The sequence below is a fragment of the Vicia villosa genome, linkage group LG3 (genome assembly GCF_029867415.1).
Source record: "Vicia villosa cultivar HV-30 ecotype Madison, WI linkage group LG3, Vvil1.0, whole genome shotgun sequence".
Taxonomy (NCBI): domain Eukaryota; kingdom Viridiplantae; phylum Streptophyta; class Magnoliopsida; order Fabales; family Fabaceae; genus Vicia; species Vicia villosa.
This window is the reverse complement of record NC_081182.1, coordinates 100,458,479-100,483,433: the sequence shown is the minus strand read 5'-3', so window position 1 is coordinate 100,483,433 and position 24,955 is coordinate 100,458,479. Positions and strand designations below refer to the sequence as shown.

The following is a 24,955-nucleotide window of genomic DNA, read 5'->3' as shown; positions in this document are numbered from 1 at the left end:
CACTTGATTTTTGACCAGAGTCTTCCAACTTTTTAAATTCTCAAAAGTTTCATCCTTAGTCTTCGTGGATGCAATATTTGTCAAACAACTTATAACTTTAGCCTCACGGGTATACAAGCTTTGTTTCTTCATGGCTCTCAAGACTTCCTTCGACCCCTTCATGACTCTTAGGATACTTTTCTCTCCTTGGAAAACATATCCTTTTTTGTCGAATTCACCAAGAGAAATCAAATTTCTCTTCAAATCAGGAACATACCTGACTTCAGTCAACAACCTTATTGACTCATCATGGAGCTAGAATCTCACAGATCTAACACTTGTAATCTTGCATGCTTTGTTATTTCCCAGCAATACAAATCCACCATCTTGATCACATAATTCCTCGAACAACTCTTTGTTTGGAGTCATGTGCCAAGTGCAACCTGAATCCAAAATCCACTCCTTACTCGAGTAACTGATTGAAACCATAAGAACAACAGATGATTTGAACTCATCTTGGACAATGGTTGCATTTCCATTATCATTACCTTCATGATATTTCAGGAATTCAGAGCAAACATTTCTTGTGTAAGCCTCCTTCTTACAATGATAACATCGAATACCAGATGCTTCGCCACTATAAGACTTCTGCTGACTTTTGCCCTTCTTCTTGTCGAACTTACCCTCATTTCGCAAGCATTTTCCCTAAATGGCCAAACCTTCACCAACAGTCGAAGGTTTATGCTCCTTTCGTTCGTTCAAGTCTTTAGAATACAGGGCTAATTCAACTTCTTCAATGGTCAGGGACTCCATTTCATACAAGAGAGTTTCTTTGAAGTGAGCATGTGTTCGAGGCAAAGCGCATAATAGCAACAACGCTTGATCTTCATCATCGATCTTCACATCAATATTTTCAAGATCAAGAATCAGCTTGTTGAACATATCCAACTGTTAATCTTAATTATCAATCATCTTGAATAAATATAAAGCTTGCTTCAAGTAGAGTCGGTTTACCAGCGATTTGGTCATGTGCAAATTTTCAAGTTTCACCCATAATCTTGATATCGTCGTCTTCTTTGATACCTGTCGAAGAACCTTATCACCAAGGCTCAACAAAATTATGCTGTGGGCTTTCTTTATCATGGCCGTCTTCTCTTTTTCCGTTAACGCATCGTCCATAGCTGCCGCTCCCTTCAACGCTTCCAAACAACCCGGCTGAACCAGTATGACTTTCATCTTCAAGAGCCACAGACTGAAATCGTTCACTCTGGTGAACTTTTTAATCTCATACTTTGTTGAAGATGTCTTCTCCATGTTGATTGAAAAAAATACATCAACTTTCATTATCTTCACCGACAATCATACTTTACCATAAAAGTATAGTCACTTGAAGCTACACCACTTCAAGAATTTTCACACTGTCTTCACCGAAAATCATGGTTTTAAAAACTATCATACTCTTTCATGAAAAATATATTTCACTTGAAGATAAACCACTTCAAGAATTTCACATTGTCATCACCGACAATAATATACTTTATCATGAAGAATAAATTTCACTTGAAGCTAAACCACTCTAAGAGTTTTCACATGCCTAAAACCAGGTTGAAAACTTATGGTGTAACTTCTTTGTTGGCAGGAAGCTCTTCAACTACCGACATAATCTTGCACCTTGTGTAATCTTGATTGTAGTAACACATCTTCCTTCGAATTTGTCTAACCTAAACTGCACAGTGGAACTTGTGACTGCAGCTCAACAACTCTTTCACAACACCACCCTTCATTTTTGACGTGGAAGATCAGACAAAGCTGCAACCACAGAGCATACTAATAACTCCTATCCCCGGATCAAACCAAAAGTTCTGATACCAGTTGTTGGGAAAATAACAAACATAGAGAAAAAATAGGAACACAATAACAACACAAGAGATTAACGTGGAAACTCCAAATCCGGAGAAAAAACCACGACCCTTGTCAATAGACAACCAGAGAATAACACCATGTGAAAATTATTACAACACATGATATACCCTCAACACAGGCCCCCCAGTACACCCACACATTCCAAAACAAATATTTAACTACATCTCACAACACTCTAATACAAGAGCATAAGAGAAAAAGAAAATCAAATACAAGCTTAAAGTGCTTTTGACTGATGCATCTTGTAACGAAGAACTTTAATCCTTTATATAGCCTTGGACCCCCTCTTCCTTCACAAAATTAAGCGACGTGAGACTTCTTCAACATATATATTTTCAACTAAACCCAACAATCTCCACCTTGATTGAAAATAATACATTAACTTTCATTGTCTTTACCGACAATCATACTCCACCATAAAGAGTATCAATAGTATATTTTTAATCAATTTTAACAGTTATTTGGTTCGAAGACTAACCGCTTCAAACTCCTGTTTGCTCTTTGGTTGGAAGTTAGTCTAAAATTTTATTTTCTTATATAAGAGGGTTCATGACCTTCTAAAAACTCTCAAACATACTTGATGCTCAAGATTAATTTTTGGAGAAAGAATTAAATTTTCTTTACTGAACCTGTACAACTCTCTATTGTCATTTCTATTCCCTTATTTTTTTTACTTTCTATTTACTTTCTTTATGTTTTTTTATAAAAAGTTTTCAAATTATAATTTTCTAAACGATTTTATTTTAAATCAAAGTTTTTCAAATAGGAATGAGAATTATAACTTTCTATGTACAAGGTCTCATGTATGTCCAACAGGTTGAGAATGGGAATACCGTTAAACTATATATCTATAATTTTGTGGATTATCCACTCTAACTATATTGTATATTGTATATTGTATTTCTTTTTGATTATTTGTACATATATTTTGAGTAAGATTAAACGGTATCATGTATTTTTAATTTTTTTATAATTTTTTTTTTATTTTCTCTTTTCTACCATGAAAGGTTAAGGATAAAATTTTGGTAAAACTATTATTATTAGTACTATTATCAATTTTTTTACGTGACCTCCTTCTTAATGTGCTAAAGAGACAAATAAAACGCATTGATGTACTGAAATAATATTTAACACTATTTGAATTTTTGGATTTATTTTTACGGTTATATAAGCATAAATCTACTTTAAAGATGTAAGGAGAGTCTGAGTTTTATAACTACAAAGTAATAATTCATATATCTTTTTAATTATTTTTATAAAGTGATTCAGTAATAATATGAATGAAGTTGTGAAGTTTGTTTATCTTATGATCATATTTCTTTTCTTAATTATTTTTGTAACAAATGTTGACGGTAAGCCATTTTCTGTATCATTTTCAAATTTGTTCTTACTTTTTACATGATATATTTTATCTCCATTTTAGTGACATTATTTTATTTTCTTTTGTCATACAACAGGGTTTAGATGTGAAGAAGATGATGATTGTCCAAAACATTACTGTCCGTTTGCTTTCCGACCTCATTGTTTTTTAAGCTATTGTATATGTGAAAGGTTTATGCTATAGATCATATAAAGAACCTTTACAGAGTATTCTATGAGCAATTAAATTTTTATTTTTGTTGCCACCCAATGATTATTTTTCTCCTAATATAAAAGAACCTTGTAGTTATGCCTTTGTAATTTATGACGAGGGTAATAAAATGAAATAAAACATCAAATATATTAGAGTTTAAATGTAGTGCAGTGAGTATGTAAACTAACTTTATACATATAATAAATTAAAATTTTTACATGGACATGTCATATAATTTTTTTTTAGATTAATATTGTGTTTTAATTGATTATATGGTGTGATTGATTGACAGTGTAAAAATACTTTACACTGTCCGTACATATCCCTTTTTCTCAATATATTATCTTGATTGCCTTCTCTCTTCATTTTAGAGATATCTTCATGGCTTTCACATTGTCTTTCCCATGGAGATATATTTCTGCAGTATATATTGAGAGAGATATCTTCTACTTTGTTTTTCAAATTAGTTCCTTCAATATGATTTCTATGAACTGAATTTCCATTTTAGTGGTAAACGCGCCCAAAGTTCTGCTCAATTCTATTAGGTTATATTTGAGAGTTTTAAAATATGAGGAGAGAAAGACTTAGGAGAGGAGAGAAAAGAAAGGGAGGGGAGGATGAAGAAGAGAAACCCTTATTTGAGAGTTTAAAAAATAGAAACAAAAGACATAGAGAACTTTTGTTATAATATCACTTTTTCTTTTTACCTTTTTTTTTTTAAGATATTAATTTGTGTTCTCTACTTTTTAATTTATATTTAATAAAATTATTTATAATAAATATATATATAAATATAAAAAAACTTGATAAAATAATAATATATTTTAAAAATAATATTATTGTTTATTTTATTATTAATTTGAAAACTTCAAAAAAATGATAAAATTTTTTAGATAAAATTAAAAACGATATGTAATAAAAAAATTTAAAATTAAACTACATATAATTCAAAAAAAAAACTTGATAAAATAATAGTAAATAAAATTTTAATTTTTATAAAAATATATATATATATATATATATATATATATATATATATATATATATATATATATTGCTTTTATTTCATTATTAATTTAAAAATACAAAAAAAAAAGTTGATAAATTTCTTTACATAAAAATATTGACAATATTTCTTATTTTATTCTTGAAATTCAAAATAAAAGAAAATGTAGTAAAAATTTCTTAAAATCAATTAAATTGACAAAGACAAATAATACTATTTTAGATAATATCTCTCTTTTTTATAACTCTCTGCAATGTAGAAAGAGTTTCACAATTTTCATAAGCATCTCATAGGTCAAAATCTATCTATCTATCTACTTAATATAAATCTAAGGTTGTTATGATGACAACCTTAGACAAAATCCTAGCTAAAATCTTATATGTCAATCTCCCATTTTTTTTCAAATTAAAAAATTAATAAAATTGATATCTATTTAATATCTTAAAATTATATAATTTATGAGATATGATTAATAATAATGATAATAATATTATTCATATTCTTATTTCAAATTAAGTATAAATTAAAAAATAAAACTCATAAAACTCTTCACACTTTTTAATTTAATTCAAATCATATTCTTATTTAAATATTAGTTATAAACTAAAAAAATAAAACTCATAAAACTCTTCACAATTTTTAATTTAGTTCAAAAAATATAAAATATTTAATAAATTTTATATTAATAATCACTAAAATTATAACTAATTCACTACAATTATGATAATATAAAAAGTAGAAAAAAACAAAAGCTAAATATATTAATAATTACTACTCAGTAAAAAATTAAAAAAAAAAAAAGAAGAAAGAAATCAAGTATGAATAAAATTATTTACTATTTTATTCATATTTTTATATAAAATTTGAAATACTTAATTAATCAAAATAATAAATTTAAACCACAAATCACAAATATAAAAATAATTTTAATAACTAATTTTAAATTTAAAGTTGTCATAATGACAACCCTAGACAAAACCGTTTATGTGTCAATCTCCCATTTTTTTAAAATTAAAAAATAAAATAAAATAGATATTATTTTAATATCTTAAAATTGATATAATTTATGAGATACGAATAATAATAATGATAATAATATGATTCATATTTTTATTTTAATATTAGTTATAAATTAAAAAAATAAAACTCTTAAAATCACTATTTTAAAAATCGGACTGAACCAGTCGGTCAGACTGGGAGCCGGAGGAGTCACCTTTTGTTTTTATTTAAAAATTATGTCTTTCATTTATATATTTATCTTTGAGTACGTTTTTTTTTATGTTTTATTTTTAAAATTAAATTTAAACATTTTTTATTTTATTTAAATTTCAAAATCTAACTGGTGACAAATGCGCGGTCCACACCAGTACCCCTGCGGACTGTAATACCCGGTATTATAATTGTCCAATTACTAATTCTAACTTAAATTGATATGAGTAATGGACAAATATGACACATTCTTGCTAATAGGTTAATTATATTAATTATGCCAATTAGTAACAATGAGGGTAGTTTGGTCATTTTCCCACTTAAATAGGAATAAGGGTTTGTTTGGTTCCTCATTTTTCCTTGTCCAAAGCAGAATTTTGTGGTTTAGAGAAAGAAAAAGAAGGAAGCGTGAAAGGAAGAGAGGAAAGGAAGAAGACCAACTCCATCTCAAGCCTTGCATGCAACCCAACTCAGTTCCATCCCTTGTTTTCCTGCTCTAATCGTTCGATTCTGTCATCTATTCCAACTCTAAGGTGAGTCCATAGTTAGATACTTGGGGTTTAATGTTTGGGAGAAATTAGGGGTTAAGGGTTTTGAGTTAATCATAAATCCTTGTCAAATAACATGTTAATAATGATCAATATTGTTTATATATGTTATAATCTGATTGTATATGTTGTTAATCGTTACATTTTTGGTGAAATGGGAGGGTTTGGATCACCCTTGGCAGAACTGGTGCATTCTACATTTTTTCTGAGAAATCGCTACACCGCTAATCGGACTCAGGTCGCTTAGCGGATGCTGTTTGTGATTCTAGAAAATCGTGAGTCCGCTAAGCGGACACAAGTTGCTAAGCGGAAGAACGTTTGAGCTACGCCACTGGAAAGCCCTCTAGCAGCTCGCTAAGCGGACAGTGCTGAGCATAATTTTATTCTTCTTTCCCCCGAGTGCAGTTTTGGTCTCTAATCAGAACTGAGCTCCTCTCCGACTATTATTAAGCATCTGTTGACCGTGTGTACGGTAAATTATGATATGTGAGCTTGTGATTCCTATTATATGTATGTGTATGCATAACATGAGAATTGATGATAACTCAATTTATGTTGGATGTTGGTTGTGCATGATGAGATACAATTACATATGATGAATCATGATAGATATTGTTTCCCGTTTTTTCGGTTAAACACTCGGGATTGGATGTATTGTGTGATTTAACGCTTGGCATGTGATGTATGCTAGAATCGAAGTGGGCCAATACTAGGTAGTAAGTCGCATGCCGTAAGGGCTATTATCGTATGTACCATTGCGAATGTACTTGTGAGAGTCTATAGGGCGTGTCTCACTTGCGGAATACATCGAGCATTCTTGGTACGATAGAACACATCTGAGCTATCATTGCAAGTGTACTATTGAGAGTCTTAATGGCGTTTTCTCACTTGCGGAATACACTTGGCGTTCTTGGTATAGTAGAATGGTGATGCTATAGGCAATATCACCCGGATAACTCACCTCTAGTGGTGCCACATAGGCTACGCCACTAGGCTCCTACCCGGATGGGCTTGTGTAGTCAATTAGGCGTTTTCGCACTTGCGGAACCCATATTGCGTATGGATGATGACGGGGCTGTGACGCCATGTAGGCAATGTCACTCCGTTCCCGATTTAGTTCGGATGACTCGTCACGGATGGGATTCCATGTAGGATGCATCTGCCTCATCTAGTGATGGTCTTGTGCGAGCCTCTTTGACAATATGCACTTGGTTACTCACCGAGGGTGTGTTGCGCAACCTTCGTAGATTGGCGTTAACGTGCTTCTGGATTCCCCGTACATGTGTGCGGATTTGGCATACTTGTTTGTATACTTTGTGTATTTGTGACACGACGAGTCCTAAGGTGGACAAGTCGTATGTTTGCTCCGTTCTTATACCGGAAGTGAGAATTAACCCCAAATCAATGGTGGATTCGGCATAGTATGTACCTTGTAGATCCGAGTGGACTCATAGGATAGGAGGATTCACTGAGATTTAGTAATCTCATCCCATTCCAATTCTTATTTTTTTCAGGTGGTTCGCAGCAAGATCGAGGTAAAGGCAAGATGGATTAGTGCTGCTGACGTAGATGGGCGTCTTATCTTTTTATCGTGCTTGTTTTGTACTCGTACTTTGAGACATATTACTAGCTTTTGTGTTGTATTATTTTGGCCATGATACATTCGGCTTAAGTACTATGTACTATATGATGTATCTTATGATCCGCTGCTATATACTTCCATGTATTATATGATGATGTTTTATGTACCATTATTAACATTACATACATATTATTCTAGACAAATATGTGTGGGGTGTTATAGTTGGTATCCGAGCAGGTTGATTCTCGGCATTGCTCGACACATCTTAAAGCAGTACAATCCTTCCTCATATGTGTAAATCGGAAGTGTTCCGTATGTCTTACTATGTATTTGAGCCCGATCAACTGAATTCCATGTGTAGGACAGACAGGGAAAATGGCTGAGCAACGCAGAGGTCCCAGAAGGCCCAGAACAAGGAATGTGGTACCCGAGCAAGAAGCGGGAAATGCAGGTATACCTTGGCAGCAGATAATGCAACAGATGCAACAGCAGAATCAGATGATGATGCAGATGATGCAAGGTATACACGGGCAACAACCTCCTGCTCCAGTTCCCGTTCCACCAGTTGCAACTGGACCAGATTTTCGTGCTTTCTTCAGAATGAATCCGTTAGAATTCATGGGTGGTCTAGATTCGATATTGGCTCATGATTGGTTGGCTGGAATGGAGAGAGTGTTTCAGGCCATCCAATGTACTGAAGAGGAGAAGGTTATCTTTGCAACTCAGAAAATGACAGGACCTGCTGCTAGGTGGTGGAAGACGGCATCTACAATCTTCACTACCCAAGGGATTCCTACGGACTGGCAACACTTCAAAACAACATTTTCGGAGAAGTACTTTCCTAACAGTGTGCGGACTCAGAAAGAAAGAGAATTTTAGAACTTCAAGCAAGGCAACATGTCCGTTTCGGAGTATGCTGAGAAGTTTGAAGACCTGGCTGATTACTCCCGACAGGCTGCCTATGCTCAGGATGAACTATGGAAGATTGATCAGTTCATGATGGGACTAAGGGCGGACATTGCTCATAGTGTATTACAGAGAGAGTTCACCATTTATGCTGAGTGTTTGAGGCAATACTATATTGCTGAAAACAGTTTGAAGAGGGTTCAAGAAGAGAGAAATCAGAACAAGACAAGTTTTAGAGAGCAAGGAAGATCAGGACACTATCTGAAGCCCCGCAACTTTCCGACAAAGAAGAAGCAAAATCATGGTGACCAGTCATCTATACCTCCTCAGTGTGATAAATGTAAGAGAAGACATCGTGGGGATTGTAGGCCTTTTGGAGCTGCTTGCTATGAGTGTGGTGAAATGGGCCACATGGCTAGGCATTGTCCAAAGAAGAAAGCTCCTGAGAAGACCGTAGGTCATGTGTATACCTTGGATGCAAGGAAAGCGAAGGGAAACAACTATCTCATTGCGGGTACGTGTTACGTAAACAACCAACCTTTGTGTATTTTAGTTGATTGAGGGGCTACGCATTCTTTTATCTCTATAGAGTGTGTTTACCGACTTGGGTTGGAAGAAACTCCTCTACCTGATCCTATGGTCATTTCCTCGGCTACGGATGATTCTGTGGAAGCTCGGCTAGTTTGCAAGGATTGTTTTGTATTTTTTAATGACCGTGATTTTCCGATCGATCTGAATTGCTTACCTCTCAAGAGAATCGATGTCATTCTTGGAATGGATTGGTTATCTCCTAATTCAGTGTATATTGGATGCAAGGAGAAGGCTATATTCATTCCTGCAGAAGAGACTACCTCCGATGATGCAATTACCAAGTTAATTGAAGGTACAATCAGAATGGTTAACTATCTCTTTTCTCAAGAAATATCCTTTCTTTTAGTTCTTTCCAAGGAGCCTTCTGTAAGGATGGAATTGTCTGAGATTCCAGTGGTGTGCGAATTTCCTGATGTATTCCCTGAGGACATCACTTCTCTTCCTCTAGAAAGAGAAGCGGAATTCTCGATTGACCTCGTTCCTGGTACTGCCCCTGTCTCTATAACTCCGTATCGGATGTCCCCTATCGAACTCAGAGAATTGAAGAGCCAGTTAGAAGAACTCCTAGCTAAGCATTTCATTCAGCCCAATGTTTCTCCATGGGGAGCTCCTGTTCTCTTGGTGAAGAAGAAGGACGGAAGTATGCGTTTGTTTATCGATTACCGTCAACTGAACAAGGTTACCATAAAGAACAAATATCCCTTGCCACAGATTGACGACCTCCTAAATCAATTGAAAGGAGCCAGTGTGTTCTCGGAGATTGATCTTAGGTCGGGGTATCATCAGATTCGGGGGAAGAGCTCAGACGTTCCCAAGACTGCATTCAGAACTCGGTATGGTCATTACGAGTTTTTAGTTATGCCTTTTTGTATGACTAATGCTCCGTCTGTTTTCATGGACTACATGAATCGAATATTCCAACCGTATCTGGATCAGTTTGTGGTGATCTTCATTGACGATATCTTGGTGTATTCTCGTTCTCTAGAAGAGCATAAAGAGCATTTGTGGATCGTGTTGTCTACTCTTCGAGAGAAGCAATTGTACGCCAAGCTTAGCAAGTGCGAGTTCTGGTTATCGAAAGTAAGTTTCCTTGGTCACGTCATTTCTGGGGGAGGCGTGGCAGTAGACCCTTCAAAGGTAGAAGCGGTAGTGATTTGGGACCGACTGAAGAGTGTAACGGAGGTTCGAAGTTTCTTAGGGCTAGCCGGTTACTATCGGAGGTTTATCATGGGATTTGCTAAATTCGCCTTACCATTGACGAAGCTTACCCGGAAGGAAGTTGCTTTTGAATGGGACTCCGAGTGTGAGCAAAGTTTCCAGAAGCTTAAGGAGAAGTTGACTTTTGCACCGGTATTGGTGATTCCTGACCCAAATCGATCGTACGAAGTATTTTGTATTGCGTCTAAGAAAGGTTTAGGAGGAGTGTTGATGCAATACGGTCAAGTCGTGGCTTATGCATCTCGGCAGTTGAGATCTCATGAGGAGAATTATCCTACCCACGATCTTGAGCTTGCTGCAATAGTCTTTGCGCTTAAAGTGTTGCGACATTACTTGTATGGAGTCCACTTTGAAATGTTCAGCGATCATAAGAGCCTAAGATACTTTTTTGATCAGAAGGAGTTGAACATGCGACATAGAAGATGGATGGAGTATCTTAAGGATTATGACTTTGAACTGAAATACCATCCAGGGAAGGCTAATAAAGTAGCAGATGCTTTAAGTAGGAAGGAATTTCGGGTTGCGGAGTTGATGATGTTAGAACATGGTTTATTAGAGAAGTTCCGAAACCTTAACCTTCAGTTCGAATGGATGCCCAACGGTGTTCTGCTTAGCAATTTGAGCATCGTGAACAAGCTTCGGGAGACGATCCGGTTAGCTCAGGAATGTGATGCAAAGTTGCAAGCAGACGAGAACCTTCCTTATTTTTGTAGGGCACCGGATGGAATCCTTTTGTTTCATCAGAGAGTTTGTGTACCAAATGATCCTGAGTTAAAGCGTCTAATCCTTGACAAAGCGCACAAGAGTAAATTTTCTATTCATCCCGGTTCGACCAAAATGTATCAAGATTTGAAGAAGAACTTTTGGTGGCCAGGAATGAAGAAAGAAATTGCAGAATACGTGGCGCAGTGTTCTATCTGTCAACGGGTTAAGATTGAACATCAGAGGCCAGGAGGGATGTTGCAACCTCTGGAGATACCAGTATGGAAATGGGACTCTATCTCTATGGATTTCATTGTGGGATTACCCCGTGCCCGAGGTGGATACGATTCTATATGGGTGATAGTGGACAGGTTAACTAAGTGTGCTCACTTTTTGCCTGTAAAGACGACCCACAAGGTGATCCACCTTGCAAGACTTTTCATAGCGAAGATTGTTCGATTGCATGGTGTGCCATCCAATATAGTGTCCGATCGAGATCCAAAGTTCACTTCGAGATTTTGGAAGATGTTCCATAAGGAATTAGGGAATAGGCTGGATATGAGTACCTCTAATCACCCCCAATCTGATGAGCAGACGGAGAGGACAATCCAGACGATTGAAGATATGTTGAGAGCTTGTATTTTGGAAGAAGGTGGGAGTTGGAAGGATCATTTACCTTTGGTGGAATTTGCATATAATAACAGTTACCATGCTAGTTTGGGTATGGCTCCCAATGAGGCTCTATATGGCAGGAAGTGTCGATCTCTCGTATGTTGGGCCGAAGTAGGGGAGAAAAGTATTCTTGGCCCAGATATTATACAAGAAATCACTGAGAAAGTCAAAGTGATTTAGGATAATCTTAAGAAATCCCAGGATCGACAGAAGAATCATGCGGACAAGCGAAGGAGGCCTTTGGAATTTGAAGTTGGAGACCACGTGTATCTAAAAGTCACCCCGAGATTGAGACTGGGAGGACCGTTCAAGACACGTAAGCTTAGTCCAACATACGTGGGACCCTATCAGATTGTGAGTCGGATAGGTGGAGTGGCCTATCAGTTGGCATTGCCACCTTCCCTATCCGGACTACATGATGTGTTCCATGTATCCCAACTCCGAAGATTTGTGCCTGCTGCTTTCCATCCTATCCTACCAGATTCTATTGCCGTGGAACCAGATCTTTCCTATGATCCACAACCTTGCCGTATCTTGGAACATGCTAGTAAGTCTCTAAGGAATAAGGAAATACCTCTTGTGAAGGTGTTGTGGGATGAGACGCGTCTTGAGGAAGCTACATGGGAGCTTGAGTCAGGGATGCGGGAGTCCTATCCCCACTTGTTATGGTAAGTTTGAATTCGAGGACGAATTCTATTTAAGGGGGAAGAATGTAATACCCAGTATTATAATTGTCCAATTACTAATTCTAACTTAAATTGATATGAGTAATGGACAAATATGATACACATTCCGGCTAATACGTTAATTATATTAATTATGCCAATTAGTAACAATGAGGGTAGTTTGGTCATTTCCCCACTTAAATAGGAATAAGGGTTTATTTGGTTCCTCATTTTTACTTGTCCAAATCAGAATTTTATGGTTTAGAGAAAGAAAAAGAAGGAAGCGTGAAAGGAAGAGAGGAAAGGAAGAAGACCAACTCCATCTCAAGCCTTGCATGCAACCCAACTCAGTTCCATCCCTTGTTTTCCTGCTATAATCGTTCGATTCTGTCATCTATTCCAACTCTAAGGTGAGTCCATAGTTAGATACTTGGGGTTTAATGTTCGGGAGAAATTAGGGGTTAAGGGTTTTGAGTTAATCCATAACTCCTTGTCAAATAACATGTTCATGATGATCAATATTGTTTATATATGTTATAATCTGGTTGTATATGTTGTTAATCGTTACATTTTTGGTGAAATGGGAGGGTTTGGATCACCCTTGGCAGAACTGGTGCGTTCTACATTTTTTCTGAGAAATCGTTACTTCGCTAGTCGGACTCAGGTCGCTTAGCGGATGCTGTTTGTGATTCCAGAAAATCGTGAGTCTGCTAAGCGGAAGAACGTTTGAGCTCCTCCACTGGAAAGCCCGCTAGCAGCCCGCTAAGCGGACGGTGTGTTGCACCCCAAAATTGGCCCACTTATTTATTCCCCTATTGGCTTTCATATCACATCCATGTGCATGTTTTATGTTGGTCATTCATTTGATACATTCATTCATATCATTGTTATTGTTCGAGAAAATTGACAAAAAATGGGAAGCTAAGGCTGAAGAAATTCCTGATTAAAAAACATTTTTTCTGAGGTCCCAGGCATCATCTCCAATGGCATTCTCTTGAGGTCAGGATTTTATCATCTACAAGTCGGAGCCTTGTTTGGAAAATGCAAGCTTCAGGTTCACCAGGATCGCCAAATTAGGGTTTTGACCAAAGTCAATCCTGTTGACTTTTTGGTCAAAATTTAATCAGGAGGTGATTTTGAGTATGAAATATGGTTACCTTGAAGAAATAAACGTTGAAGCTTCTTTGGTTGAAAATTGTTTGAGAATTAGATCAGAAACGAATTAATCGGGAAATTCATCTGGAATCAGAAAAATCAGGAAAAGTTGACTTTTGGGTCAAAATCAGGGTCATTTGTTAAATATTGATTTTTGGTGGAAAATCGGTCAAAAAAGATCAAAGAAACAAATAAAATCGAGAGTTTGACAAAATTTCCAAAAAGAATGAGAAAATTCCAATACTTAGAAATTTTTTGAAGCTTTTGGAATTGGATGAGCAGTCCACTTTGACACTGATTTACACGTGCCAAAAGGCTTTATTTCAAGACAAGTTCAACATTAAAGTTGTATATCTCATGGAGATGAACAACTTTGTAGTTGGAAATGTTTTCATTTGAAGCATGGTTTGAGAGCTATAAAAGTGCAAAGTTTGAAGAATCACATTCGCTCAAGTCATATTGTTGGGCACAAATCCAGGTCACGCGTGAGCATTTCGTCAAACAGGTGGTGTGCCATATTCAAGGCATGTTTTAGAGGATTTAAAGCACGTTATGAATCCAAACAAGATATAACTCGTCTCCCCTCCATGTCTTCTATTCACCAAGCCAATAATCAAGCCAATTGGAGGTTTATTGAGAAAATTGTGAGGGCTCAAAGTCATGCCCTCGCAAAGTCACGCTTTGCCAAAGATATGGACCAAAAGCTGGGGCACGCGTAAGCAAATGATCAAACAGGTTGCGTGTCATATGTAAAGTCAGTTTTAGAGAGTTGTGAACATCCATTTGAATCAATCTCAATTCAACCATGTTCTCTTACATGTCCTCTTCCGAATGGTCGAAGAACCATGCCCATTGAATATGTTATGAGTGAGATAGCAAGCTTCAAACTCATGCACACGAAAATAGACTTTGGCCAAAGCTGGGCAGGTCATGCGCGTGCAACCATTGTCCAGTTGTGTACCACCATATTCCAAGCATTTTTTGTCATCCATCCAGGTGTTATTTCAAGAGATTTTCAACAAATTAATTCGTCACTTCCATCACTTCTTTACAAAGGACTTGAGTTTGAATTAAATGGAGGTCTAGAGAGGGAGTTATATGTGTGCAAAGTCATGAACATAGACTGTTCGATCCTAGCATGAAAGGTTCCTAGGCAGTGTAATATTTCCACAAAAAAGCCAGGCACAAGACTGTCACGTGAAAGGCCCATGCAAAGTTTGCCACAAACGTACACACACTTGTTCATTGAGTTGAGAAGAAAAAGCTACCATACAAGCACCCTTACCATAAGCCAATGTGTATACTCACTATAAATATGAAAACTCCTCATTGATTTCACACACGCGATTCATTTTTTCCAGATTTTCTCTTCACTCTCCCATTCTCTCTTCCCTGCACTCATCACGCTCTCTCTATTCCCTCTCCTCATTCTCTCTCCATAAAAGTTTGTTACACTCTGTAACAAACTTCATCAACCTCCATCACCATCGAGTTCCATTCAACCACCACCATAACATCTCCATCAATCTCTACAACCTTCAATCACCACCACTGCAAGCTCCGTCCGAAGATCTTCACCAATATTACTCCGTCGTCATGCTTTGAAGAGGTTCAGCTGGATTGAGCTTCAAGAACACTGAACATACTCCTCAAGAAATCACATTGGATCAAAGACAACTCGTATCAGCATCAGCGAGGATATCGAGGAGAGTAGCGGTTTTCTTCACATTGCTGAATCAAGATCTGAATAGGTATGTTTTCAAGACTCTCTCAGCATAGTAGTCGCATGTGCTAGGCCATTTAGATCTGAAATGAGACTCATATGTATGCTTTGCTATGTATCACGTTGCTATGGAACTCTTGTTCTTGATCTGGTTCGTTCTGTTTGGTATGCTAGTTGTTTACATGTTTAAACCTTGTGTTCATATCCTGTGGATGCTTAGGAGTAGACTGATGTGCTTAGGTTTAGTTTTAGTAAGGTTTGTTCAAGTTAGGGTTTGTGAAATGTGGTTCGGTTTGCGTGTTAGGGTTAGAATCAGAGAAATCTAATGGGAGATTCGGATTCAGGGCAGGATTCCGAGTCAAGAGAGGCTATCTTTTCGTTTTTCTGGAAAATTTCTTGAAGCTCCGCCGTGAGAACGGCCGGAGAAGACGACCGGAGTCCGTCTCCGGCGTCTGATCAAACTCAGGATCCCGTTTCTGTTGAGGTGACGTGGCATCTCCTGTTTGGCTCATGATCCCTTTGTTTTGCTTGTTTTGGCTTTATTCATATGGTTAGTTAGTGAGTTGGCACTCCGTGATTGGCTAAACCATGCTTTTTGTCCTTTTGTGACTTAAATGAACTTGCCCCATTGATATACTTTCATGTCACGTTATTTCCATGATAACCATAGTCTGATATTAATTACATGCTGGAATAATGAAAATGGAATAAAATGAAGTGAAAATGGAATAGGTGGGTAGTGATACAACTGGGCCACTGCTTGGGCTTTGGCTTTTCTTTCTGAGCGCACCACCCTTTTGCTACTGACGCCCATTTTTGAAGGACCTGGGCTTGCTAATTTCGTTTTCTACACCACCAGTTTGGGCCCATTGCGCTTTTAGCATATTTTTAGTTCATTCCATTTTTGCTAACACACCCCCATGCTGGTAATAAAAAATATAAAAATAAATTTTTTTTTTTTTTGCATATTAATTGATTTTTGCTTAGATAAAATTGATAAAAATAGTTTTTTTACTAATTAGAATTTTTAGGAATAATTGTTTTAATTAGATTTTTAATTGGGGTTTTCTTTGAATTTTGATTGGTTCATACATAATAAAAATAGTTTTAGTTTTAATTGTTGAAAATGGTCTTGAACATGAATAAAAATGCAAATTGCTTGTGAATATTTTCATGGTTATTTTAGATTTTAATTCTTTCTTTTTGTGAATATTTTCATATTTTGAGAAATGTCTAAAATACCCCTAGTTGTTAAAGTTGACTTTAGTCAACTTAAACAACTTTCTTCTTAGTTAATTCCCTTTAGATGATAATTAGGAATTAGACAACAATTAGGCTAGAAAGTAAGATAGTCTCCCCCTTTTCCTTTTTTCTTTTCAACATTAAAACACTAATAAATAAAGATGCGAATCACACCTTACTAAAAGTGAGAGAGAAATGAGTGGGATTTATTCCCTAATCTGTTTCTCAATCACTTAGTGGGAGAGAAATGAGTGGGATTCATTCCCTAATCTGTTTCTCGATCACTATATAATGGGAGAGAAATGAGTGGGATTCATTCCCTAATCTGTTTCTCGATCATTATACATTTTTATGTGATTCAAATCGCAAAGTAAATCCCCTTAAAAAATACCCAACCAAAAACACTTAAAACACTTAATAAAGGTTCAAATTAAAACAAAGTAATGAAGTGGTGCGAAGCCTTGTATTGGGTTTTGTTCATCATGTAGTTACATAAAAAACACAAACCCAATTTTTTCTGCTGCTAAGAGCAAGTTAAGTCCAGTCCAGAATTAGGCGTATAAGTCTCCAAAGGTCGAGCATCGTGGATTGCGACCTTAACCTCTGTTCAAATAAAAAACACAAAACAAATGGAAACTATTGAGCCGAACTACGGTAGCTCTGATTCCTTGTAAGGGATACGTAGGCATTGGGTCGCGGGGCCTAAGCGAGCACACTTGTAAATAATTCCTTCTTTTCCCCGTATTTCTTCTGCATTCATTCGTATTTAGTTTTAGACATTAGATACACGCTTTAGATAGAAACAAACATAGGTGGATACCATCGAGTACGATGGGCGTGAGGGGTGCTAGCACCTTCCCCTTGCGTAACCGACTCCCATGCCCCATTCTCTGGTCGAAAGTCCTTGTTCTTGTTCGAGTTAGGTTTTCTGGTATTCCTTTCCCTCGATGGGATAAATATATTAGTGGCGACTCTTATCCATTTTTCGTGGTAGCGACAGCTGGCAACTCTGCTGAGGACGTGATAGACCTGTGCTGGTCCATTCTTAGCGAGTCGATCCTAGCCATTGTTTGTTTCGTTTATTGGGTGTTTATTTGTTTATTTATATGTTTACATCCTGTATATATGCTTGCATATCATGTTTATTTCTTGCTTGCATATCATGTTTACTTTCCGCATGCATCTGGACTATATTATGGGTCCCCGTGGGGGCCACATATTTTCTCTGTTTGCAGGTTGAGTGGGATGACTCTATGAGGTAAAAGGCCCAATACCCAGGCTATGTGTGAACCATAGGAACCCTAGGATAGAGTGGGAGCATGGTTTGTCTCGAGGTGTACGTCTCGGGATGGATTACCTTCGGGCGGACCGTATACTGCGTTTCACGACCTTACCCTGGCCTAGATTCACCTGTGAGTGGGGAGGGATATACATGACAGGTACCGTTGGTGACTATTTTGTTCTGATGGTGACTGCTGTTCTTATGGTTCTGTGGTACCTACGTCGGACCTTTGATCCTGTGACGTCCGATCTTGTTCAGAAGCAACATGCACTTCTCCTATATGGGGAGGGGTCTTCATTGCATCATACTCATCATATCATATTTAATTTCAAAAAAAAAAAAGGAAAAGAAAAGAAAAAAAAGAAAGAAAAAAAGAAAAAAAAAAAGATGAAAAAAGAGATTAATCTTCATATGCATGCCATTTTTCAGGGTATCCAAAGTCAACACTTCTCATCAAGAATGGCTAACAGTGTGACCGTCAACAAAGAGGCTACGAAGCGTACCTTCACTTGCAGTTTCTTCCGTGAGGATGCAACACCTTTGGTTCAATTGAGCGCCCTAGTTACTGGCCACAATCTGGATGAGTTCAGAAAGACTTATGGCCACATTCTGCTTATGTTGACTACTCGTATTGATGAGTGGGGTCTCTATACTCTTCTTTAGTTCTATGATTCTGAATTGCGCTGGTTCACCTTTCAAGACTACCAACTGGCTCCCACCCTTGAAGAGTATGCTGACATTCTCAAGATTAAGGTTCAACGTAAAATCCCTTTTGTATGCGTACCTGAGAAGCCAAAAATGGATCGCATTGCTGGTGCTCTTTATTTGAGCATGAAGGATGTTATGGATAACTGGAAGCCTAATGGTGGAACTCATGGATTCTATGTAAGATTTCTGATGAAGAAGGCTGAAGCCCTTGCTGTTGAGGAAAAATGGAAAGAATTCAATGCTCTCCTTGTCGTCATGATCTATGGATTAGTGTTGTTCCCGAATATTCTGAACTTTGTCGATCTTACTGCTATCTGTCTCTTTATGGATCAAAATCCTGTGCCCACTCTGTTGGCCGACACTTATTATGCCGTCCATTCTAGGTATGGGAAGAAAGGGTCAGTTGGGGGTTGTTTACCACTACTATACGAATGGTTTTCTTCACATTTGCCTAAAAGCGGAGCGTTTGTCACCACAAGAGACTCACAGAAATGGCCTCAAAGGATCATGGGGCTTACTGCAAACGACATCGTCTGGTGTCACATCGGAATGGACATAGAGGAAGTTATAACTAGTTGTGGCAGTTTTGACAACGTTCCCCTCATAGAAACGAAAGGTGTTATCAATTATAACCCGGGGCTCGCGTTACGCCAGTTGGGATTTGTGCTTAAAGACAAGCCTTTGGACAAAGAGATATTCGAATCCGTTTGCTTTGAGAAGGGAACTGATCCAGAGGGTTTGGAAAAAGTAAGAAGTGCCTGGAATAGCATCCATACAGATGATCAGACTTCTCTAGGTGAGAAGAATGCCGTTGCCAAACAAGCCTATACAGATTGGGTCAAAGATAGAGTTAAGGACCGCCTATTGCCCTTCCCGAAGGTTAACCCATTGTATGAGAAACCACCTAAGGTTCTAACTGTCACTGTGCCTGCTGAGAATTACACCCAAGCGGATATGGAAAACACCCAGTTGCGTGAAAAGAGGCCAGACACACAACTAAGACATTATCCTGTGGATAAGAGAAGGGTTGAGTTGATACACGAAGCCGGGATGCTGAAAGGGGGATCTTCCAGAGTTCAAAAGAGAACCAGAACTGAAAAGGGTGAAAGAGCTACTACTGTTGTTGCCGAGGATCACCAAAAGATCATAAAAAGGCAATAAAAGAGGCAGAAGAGAAACTCAAGCGAGAGTATAGAGAAGACTTGAAGGCTTATAAACTCAAGATAGAAAAGGAGGCTAGAGCTGAAGTGAAGAGTCTGAAAAAGAGACTAGAAGAAGAAACTACCCAAAGGATGGCGGTTGAGATTCAACTTAAGGGTAGCCACCTCCGCACCTCTCGTGTAATAGAAGAGAATGCGAAACTCAAAAACCAGATAGCAGAAATGGGAAGTACGTCTGAGAAAGATTCCCTCCCTGACTGCAAAGGATGTGATACCCTGGTAGCCCACTGTGAGAAGTTAGATAGCCAGTTATTTCGAAAGGATGTGGTAATTCAGAGTCTCCTCAAAGGAAGAGATCGAGAGGTAACCAAGAAACTGTTCAACGAAACCAAGAAGTGGAGTGATGAACACTTCAGACAAGGAGGGCCTCTATTTTATATTCAGATGGATTGATGTTTGAGTCTGTATGTCTCGACCACCACCAGACTTGTTGGATGGGGTCTTTTATTTCCCTTGTTGAACTATCTTGTTGATGTATGGCTTTGCCCAAGTTTAAATTTTTGTTATGAATGAAAAAGAACTAGTTCCCTTGTTTCTCTTGATGCTTATCCTTTGTCACATTGTTAAACATTCTTGATTAATACTAAAAATTTTGGATACTCTGGAAATGGAACCTCACATCATATGCACACATGCACCTCATACACATCATGCACAAACAGGTACATCAGATGGTGTTCTTATTTGACTGATCAGGTTTTCTCTTTCAGCAATTGCACCTCCACCTACACATCGCTACTACACAAGGGCTAATCAATCACTGCAAATGGATCAGTTAAGGGATGATCTTATCCAGATGAGAGCTCAGGTTACTTCTCAGATGGCCCAGTTCATGGAGGTCATGCAAGGCATGGCTGATCGCCAAGAAGAGCTCAGAATCCGAATGGACACAATTGCTCAGGTTGTTGCGGACCCCCCCGCAAAGAAATTCTGTTGATATCCGTGTCAATGGTGAACCTGTGAACGGAGGACCTGGTGTAATTCCTCCTGCTGCCAATCAAGGTAATCCGTGTGGGCCTCCTCAACCTACTCCTGAAGGACAACCTACACAACAAATCAGAAGACCGCTGCTATCCCTGTGTTGGAAGAGGACCGACACGAGGATTTGTTTCCTGAAAGTGAATGGGGACTTCCACATGATGCTGGAAGGATGTTTAGAGGTCTGGAGGAAAGGATGAGGGCCATGGAAGGCCAAGGACTGGGGATGGATATCAGTGATTTGGGTTTAGTTCCTGGCGTCCGTGTGCCACCGAAGTTCAAGGTACCTGATTTTGAGAAATACAAGGGGAATACTTGTCCTAAGACACATGTCCGAGCTTACTATCGCAAAATACATGTGTACTCTGAGGATGAAGGATTGTTGATGCATTTCTTCCAAGATAGCCTGACTGGGGCATCCTTGGAATGGTACATGAGATTGGAGAGGGCTAACATCCGAAGTTGGAGGGACTTAGTCGAGGCCTTCATAAAGCAATATCAGTATAATGTCGACATGGCACCAAATCGTACTCAGTTACAAAATCTAGCCCAGAAAAATAATGAGTCTTTTAAGGAGTATGCGCAGAAATGGCGCGAGTTGGCGGCTAGAGTCCAACCGCCTATGCTGGAAAGAGAGATGATAGACATGTTCACTAACACTTTGGAGGGCCAATATTACTCCGCCTGCTCTGCATCTTCGAGCTTCGCCGATTTGGTTATGATCGGTGAACGTATTGAAAGTGGGATTAAGGCTGGAAGAATACAAAATACAAGTGCTGCTAGTTCCTCCTCTGGGGCTGGTGGAAAGAAGCCATACAATGGATTTGCTAAAAAAAGGGAGGGCGAAACAAGTGCTGCTTACTATGGTCAAGGCAAGGGCTATGCTCATCAACAAGTAACCGCTGTAACTATACCAAATGCACCTTTTCAGCAATATCAACAACAACGGTATCCGCCACGTCAGTATCAACAACGACCGAAAATGCCAGAAAGGGTTTTTGACCCGATCCCGATGACGTATGCACAAGTATTTCCGTATCTCCTCGATTTGAAGTTGCTCCAATTGACGACTCTGGCCATTCCTGCTAAGTTGCCTGCTAGTTGGGATGCCAACGCAAGATGTGAGTTCCACTCTGGGTCACCTGGACATAATATTGAAAATTGTAAAGCATTGAAACATAAGGTCCGGGATCTTATCGACTCTAAAGCCATCGAGTTTACTCCTACTCAAGGACCTAATGTTGTTTAGAATCCTATGCCTCCCCATGGAGCTCATGCTGCAAATGCCATTGAGGTTGTTGAAGATGCTCGCTTGGTCAAGGATGTGATCGAATTGGGCTCTCTGTTGCCATTATTGAAGAAGGAATTATTGAGGATGGATCTATACTCGGGTTGTGGGGAATTTTGTGCTGATTGCATGGCCATTTCCTCAGTTTGTGATAAGGTGAAAAGTGGGGTTCAACAGTTGATAGATAGTGGGTATCTACAGTTTGAGCGTGTGCGTCGTCCTGAAATGGTTGAAAACGAAGTTAATGTGGCATCCATTTCGTATATTCCTGCCAAGATTCCAATTCCCGCCCGAGCACCTCCTTTGGTTATTACATTGCCTGGTCCCGTCCCGTATACTAGTGAAAGAGCAATCCCATGGAATTATGGGGCAGAAGTTTTCTACCAAGGGGCCAAGTATGAGATCAAGTCGCCGATTGAGAAAGAGGATGTGGATAATGTTGTTGGCATTGGAAGAATGACAAGGAGTGGTCGTATTTTCAATCCTCCCCAGAATACTCGCGATGATAATGCAGAAGCTTTAGCTCAAGTAAAAGGGAAAAGAGTGGTAGAAGATACAGTGGATCACGGGCAAAGCTCTAATTCTGAAGATAATGTGGCCAAAGAGATGGAAGAGTTCCTAAAGATCATCAAGAAAAGTGAGTATAAAGTGGTTGACCAACTGAGTCAAACTCAATCAAAGATTTCGATTTTGTAGTTGCTCCTGTGTTCGAAGACACATCGAAATGCTTTTTTGAGACTTCTAAGTACTGCCTTTGTCCCTCCGGAAATCTCAGTGAATCAACTTGAAGGAGTGGTGTCAAACATCAACGCTGGTAATGGATTGGGATTCACTGATGCAGACTTGCCTTCCGAAGGTAGAAACCACAATAGAGCTTTGCATATATCAGTGGAGTGTAAAGGGACTATGTTATCACGTGTTCTCGTGGATACTGGATCTTCTTTGAATGTATTACCGAAGTCGTCTTTGATGAGGCTAGATTATTCTGATGTTGAGATAAGGCCGAGTGAACTGATGGTGAGAGATTTTGATGGCTCAAAGAGATCAGTGTTTGGGGAAGTTGACTTGCCAATAATGATAGGTCCCCAGCTCTTCACCATTACTTTCTTTGTGATGGATATCCACGCGTCTTACAGTTGTCTCCTGGGACGTCCATGGATCCATGCTGCTGGGGCCGTGACTTCCACTTTGCATCAGAAACTCAAGTTCGCAACTCAAGGAAAGATAGTCACCATATGTGGGGAAGAAGAACACGTAGTAAGTCATATCGCGTCTTTCAGGCATATTGAGGTGGAAGGAGAGGTCCACGAGACACCATGCCAAGCTTTTGAGGCTGTCCAGACTATCAAGATCCCTTATGTTGAAAATAAGAAGTTGGAGGCCCCCATGTCTTCACTAAAGGAAGCTAAAGCTGTGGTTGAGTTTGGTCATCCTGAAGGATGGGGCCGAGTCTTGGATTTACCGATCAAGCAAGATAAATGTGGGATTGGTTATCAAGTGGGTCAGAGTTCATCTAATGAGGCCCCCAAGAAGCCCGGAACTTTCGTTCCGATCAAGTTCTCTAGTGCTGGCATTGGCAAGGATCATATTTGTGCTGCTGATGATGATATGGATAGCGATTATGATATCGAGGGATGGATCAAGCCATGTGCCCCAGGACAGAAGCTTCTCAACTGGTCATCCGAGGACATCATCTCAATTGCTTTTGATCAAGAGTAATACTATTTGTTTTTGTTTATCATGCAATAATTCCTGTGTTTTACCCAAGACACAGTGAACATATGTAGGGCATCATTTGTTGTTTTTCAATGTTAAAATCATTAATAAAAGGACGTTTTTGCATTCAAACATTTTTGTTCCCTGTCTTTCATTTTCTTTTTTACTTTTAGGTTTGTTAAATAAAAAAATGGCAACGTTTCTTATTCATCATCATCCCTCCATTCTAAAATAAGGCATAAATAATAATTCATGCAGATCCACTTCTCCTCCAGATTCTGTTGATAACGATTTTGCTATGCCTCGTTATGACTTCAACAATCCTATCTACATCGCTGAAGAAGGGGATGAAGAAGATTGTGAACTCCCTGATGAGTTGGCCAGATTGTTGAAACAAGAAGAGAAAGTGATCGAGCCACATCAAGAGCCTATTGAGACGGTGAATCTTGGCACCGAAGAGATGAGAAGGGAGGTTAAAATAGGGGCTTCTTTGAAAGAGGATGTAAAAGAAAAGTTGATTGGAATGTTGAAGGAGTATTCTGATATCTTCGCTCGGTCTTACAAAGATATGCCTGGATTAGATACTGATATTGTTGTGCATAGGTTACCCCTTAAAGAAGATTCTCCGCCTGTCAAACAGAAACTCAGAAGAACACGCCCTGACATGTCCAAGAAAATCCAGGAAGAGGTTCAGAAGCAATTTGACGCAGGTTTTCTCGCTGTAACGGTTTATCCGCCATGGGTCGCCAATATTGTGCCTGTGCCCAAGAAAGATGGGAAGGTACGAATGTGTGTCGACTATCGAGATCTGAATAGAGCGAGCCCGAAGGATGATTTCCCGCTTCCTCACATTGATGTGTTGGTAGATAATACTGCTCAGTTCTCGGTTTTCTCCTTCATGGACGGTTTTTCCGGGTACAATCAGATAAAGATGGCGCCCGAGGATATGGAAAAGACAACATTCATTACGCCATGGGGTGCATTTTGTTACAAGGTCATGCCATTTGGGTTGAAGAATGCTGGGGGAACCTATCAAAGAGCTATGGTAACTTTGTTTCATGTCATGTTT

General features: G+C 38.5%; 3 protein-coding genes across 3 annotated transcripts; all 3 read left to right on the top strand.

Moving 5' to 3' along the window:
- Positions 1-8,717: 8,717 nt before the first annotated feature.
- LOC131658669 (uncharacterized) lies at positions 8,718-19,845 on the top strand. The gene is made up of 6 exons (XM_058927938.1): positions 8,718-9,240; positions 9,316-11,340; positions 11,410-12,005; positions 12,090-12,577; positions 15,855-15,936; positions 18,640-19,845. The coding sequence occupies exons 1-6, from the start codon at positions 8,718-8,720 to the stop codon at positions 19,843-19,845; spliced, it is 4,920 nt and encodes a 1,639-aa protein (XP_058783921.1).
- A 131-nt stretch (positions 19,846-19,976) lies between these two features.
- LOC131658668 (uncharacterized) lies at positions 19,977-22,131 on the top strand. Its single transcript, XM_058927936.1, has 3 exons — positions 19,977-20,133; positions 20,615-20,805; positions 20,965-22,131. The coding sequence occupies exons 1-3, from the start codon at positions 19,977-19,979 to the stop codon at positions 22,129-22,131; spliced, it is 1,515 nt and encodes a 504-aa protein (XP_058783919.1).
- A 6-nt stretch (positions 22,132-22,137) lies between these two features.
- On the top strand, positions 22,138-23,889 carry LOC131658667 (uncharacterized). Its single transcript, XM_058927935.1, has 2 exons — positions 22,138-22,807; positions 22,946-23,889. Exons 1-2 carry the CDS (start codon positions 22,138-22,140, stop codon positions 23,887-23,889), a joined length of 1,614 nt encoding a protein of 537 aa, XP_058783918.1.
- Positions 23,890-24,955: the final 1,066 nt, after the last annotated feature.

Excerpts from the sequence above, each read along its gene's own strand:
- LOC131658668 (XM_058927936.1), top strand. The coding sequence starts at position 19,977 with ATGGCGGTTGAGATTCAACTTAAGGGTAGCCACCTCCGCACCTCTCGT. Across the intron at positions 20,134-20,614 it reads TGATACCCTGGTAGCCCACT|CAATTGCACCTCCACCTACA; the intron begins GTGAGAAGTTAG and ends TTTCTCTTTCAG. Across the intron at positions 20,806-20,964 it reads GAATGGACACAATTGCTCAG|AAGACCGCTGCTATCCCTGT; the intron begins GTTGTTGCGGAC and ends ACAACAAATCAG.
- LOC131658669 (XM_058927938.1), top strand. The coding sequence starts at position 8,718 with ATGTCCGTTTCGGAGTATGCTGAGAAGTTTGAAGACCTGGCTGATTAC. Across the intron at positions 11,341-11,409 it reads CCTTGACAAAGCGCACAAGA|GAATGAAGAAAGAAATTGCA; the intron begins GTAAATTTTCTA and ends TTTGGTGGCCAG. Across the intron at positions 12,006-12,089 it reads GCAGGAAGTGTCGATCTCTC|GATAATCTTAAGAAATCCCA; the intron begins GTATGTTGGGCC and ends AAAGTGATTTAG.
- LOC131658667 (XM_058927935.1), top strand. The coding sequence starts at position 22,138 with ATGCCTCCCCATGGAGCTCATGCTGCAAATGCCATTGAGGTTGTTGAA. Across the intron at positions 22,808-22,945 it reads CCTAAAGATCATCAAGAAAA|TGAATCAACTTGAAGGAGTG; the intron begins GTGAGTATAAAG and ends CGGAAATCTCAG.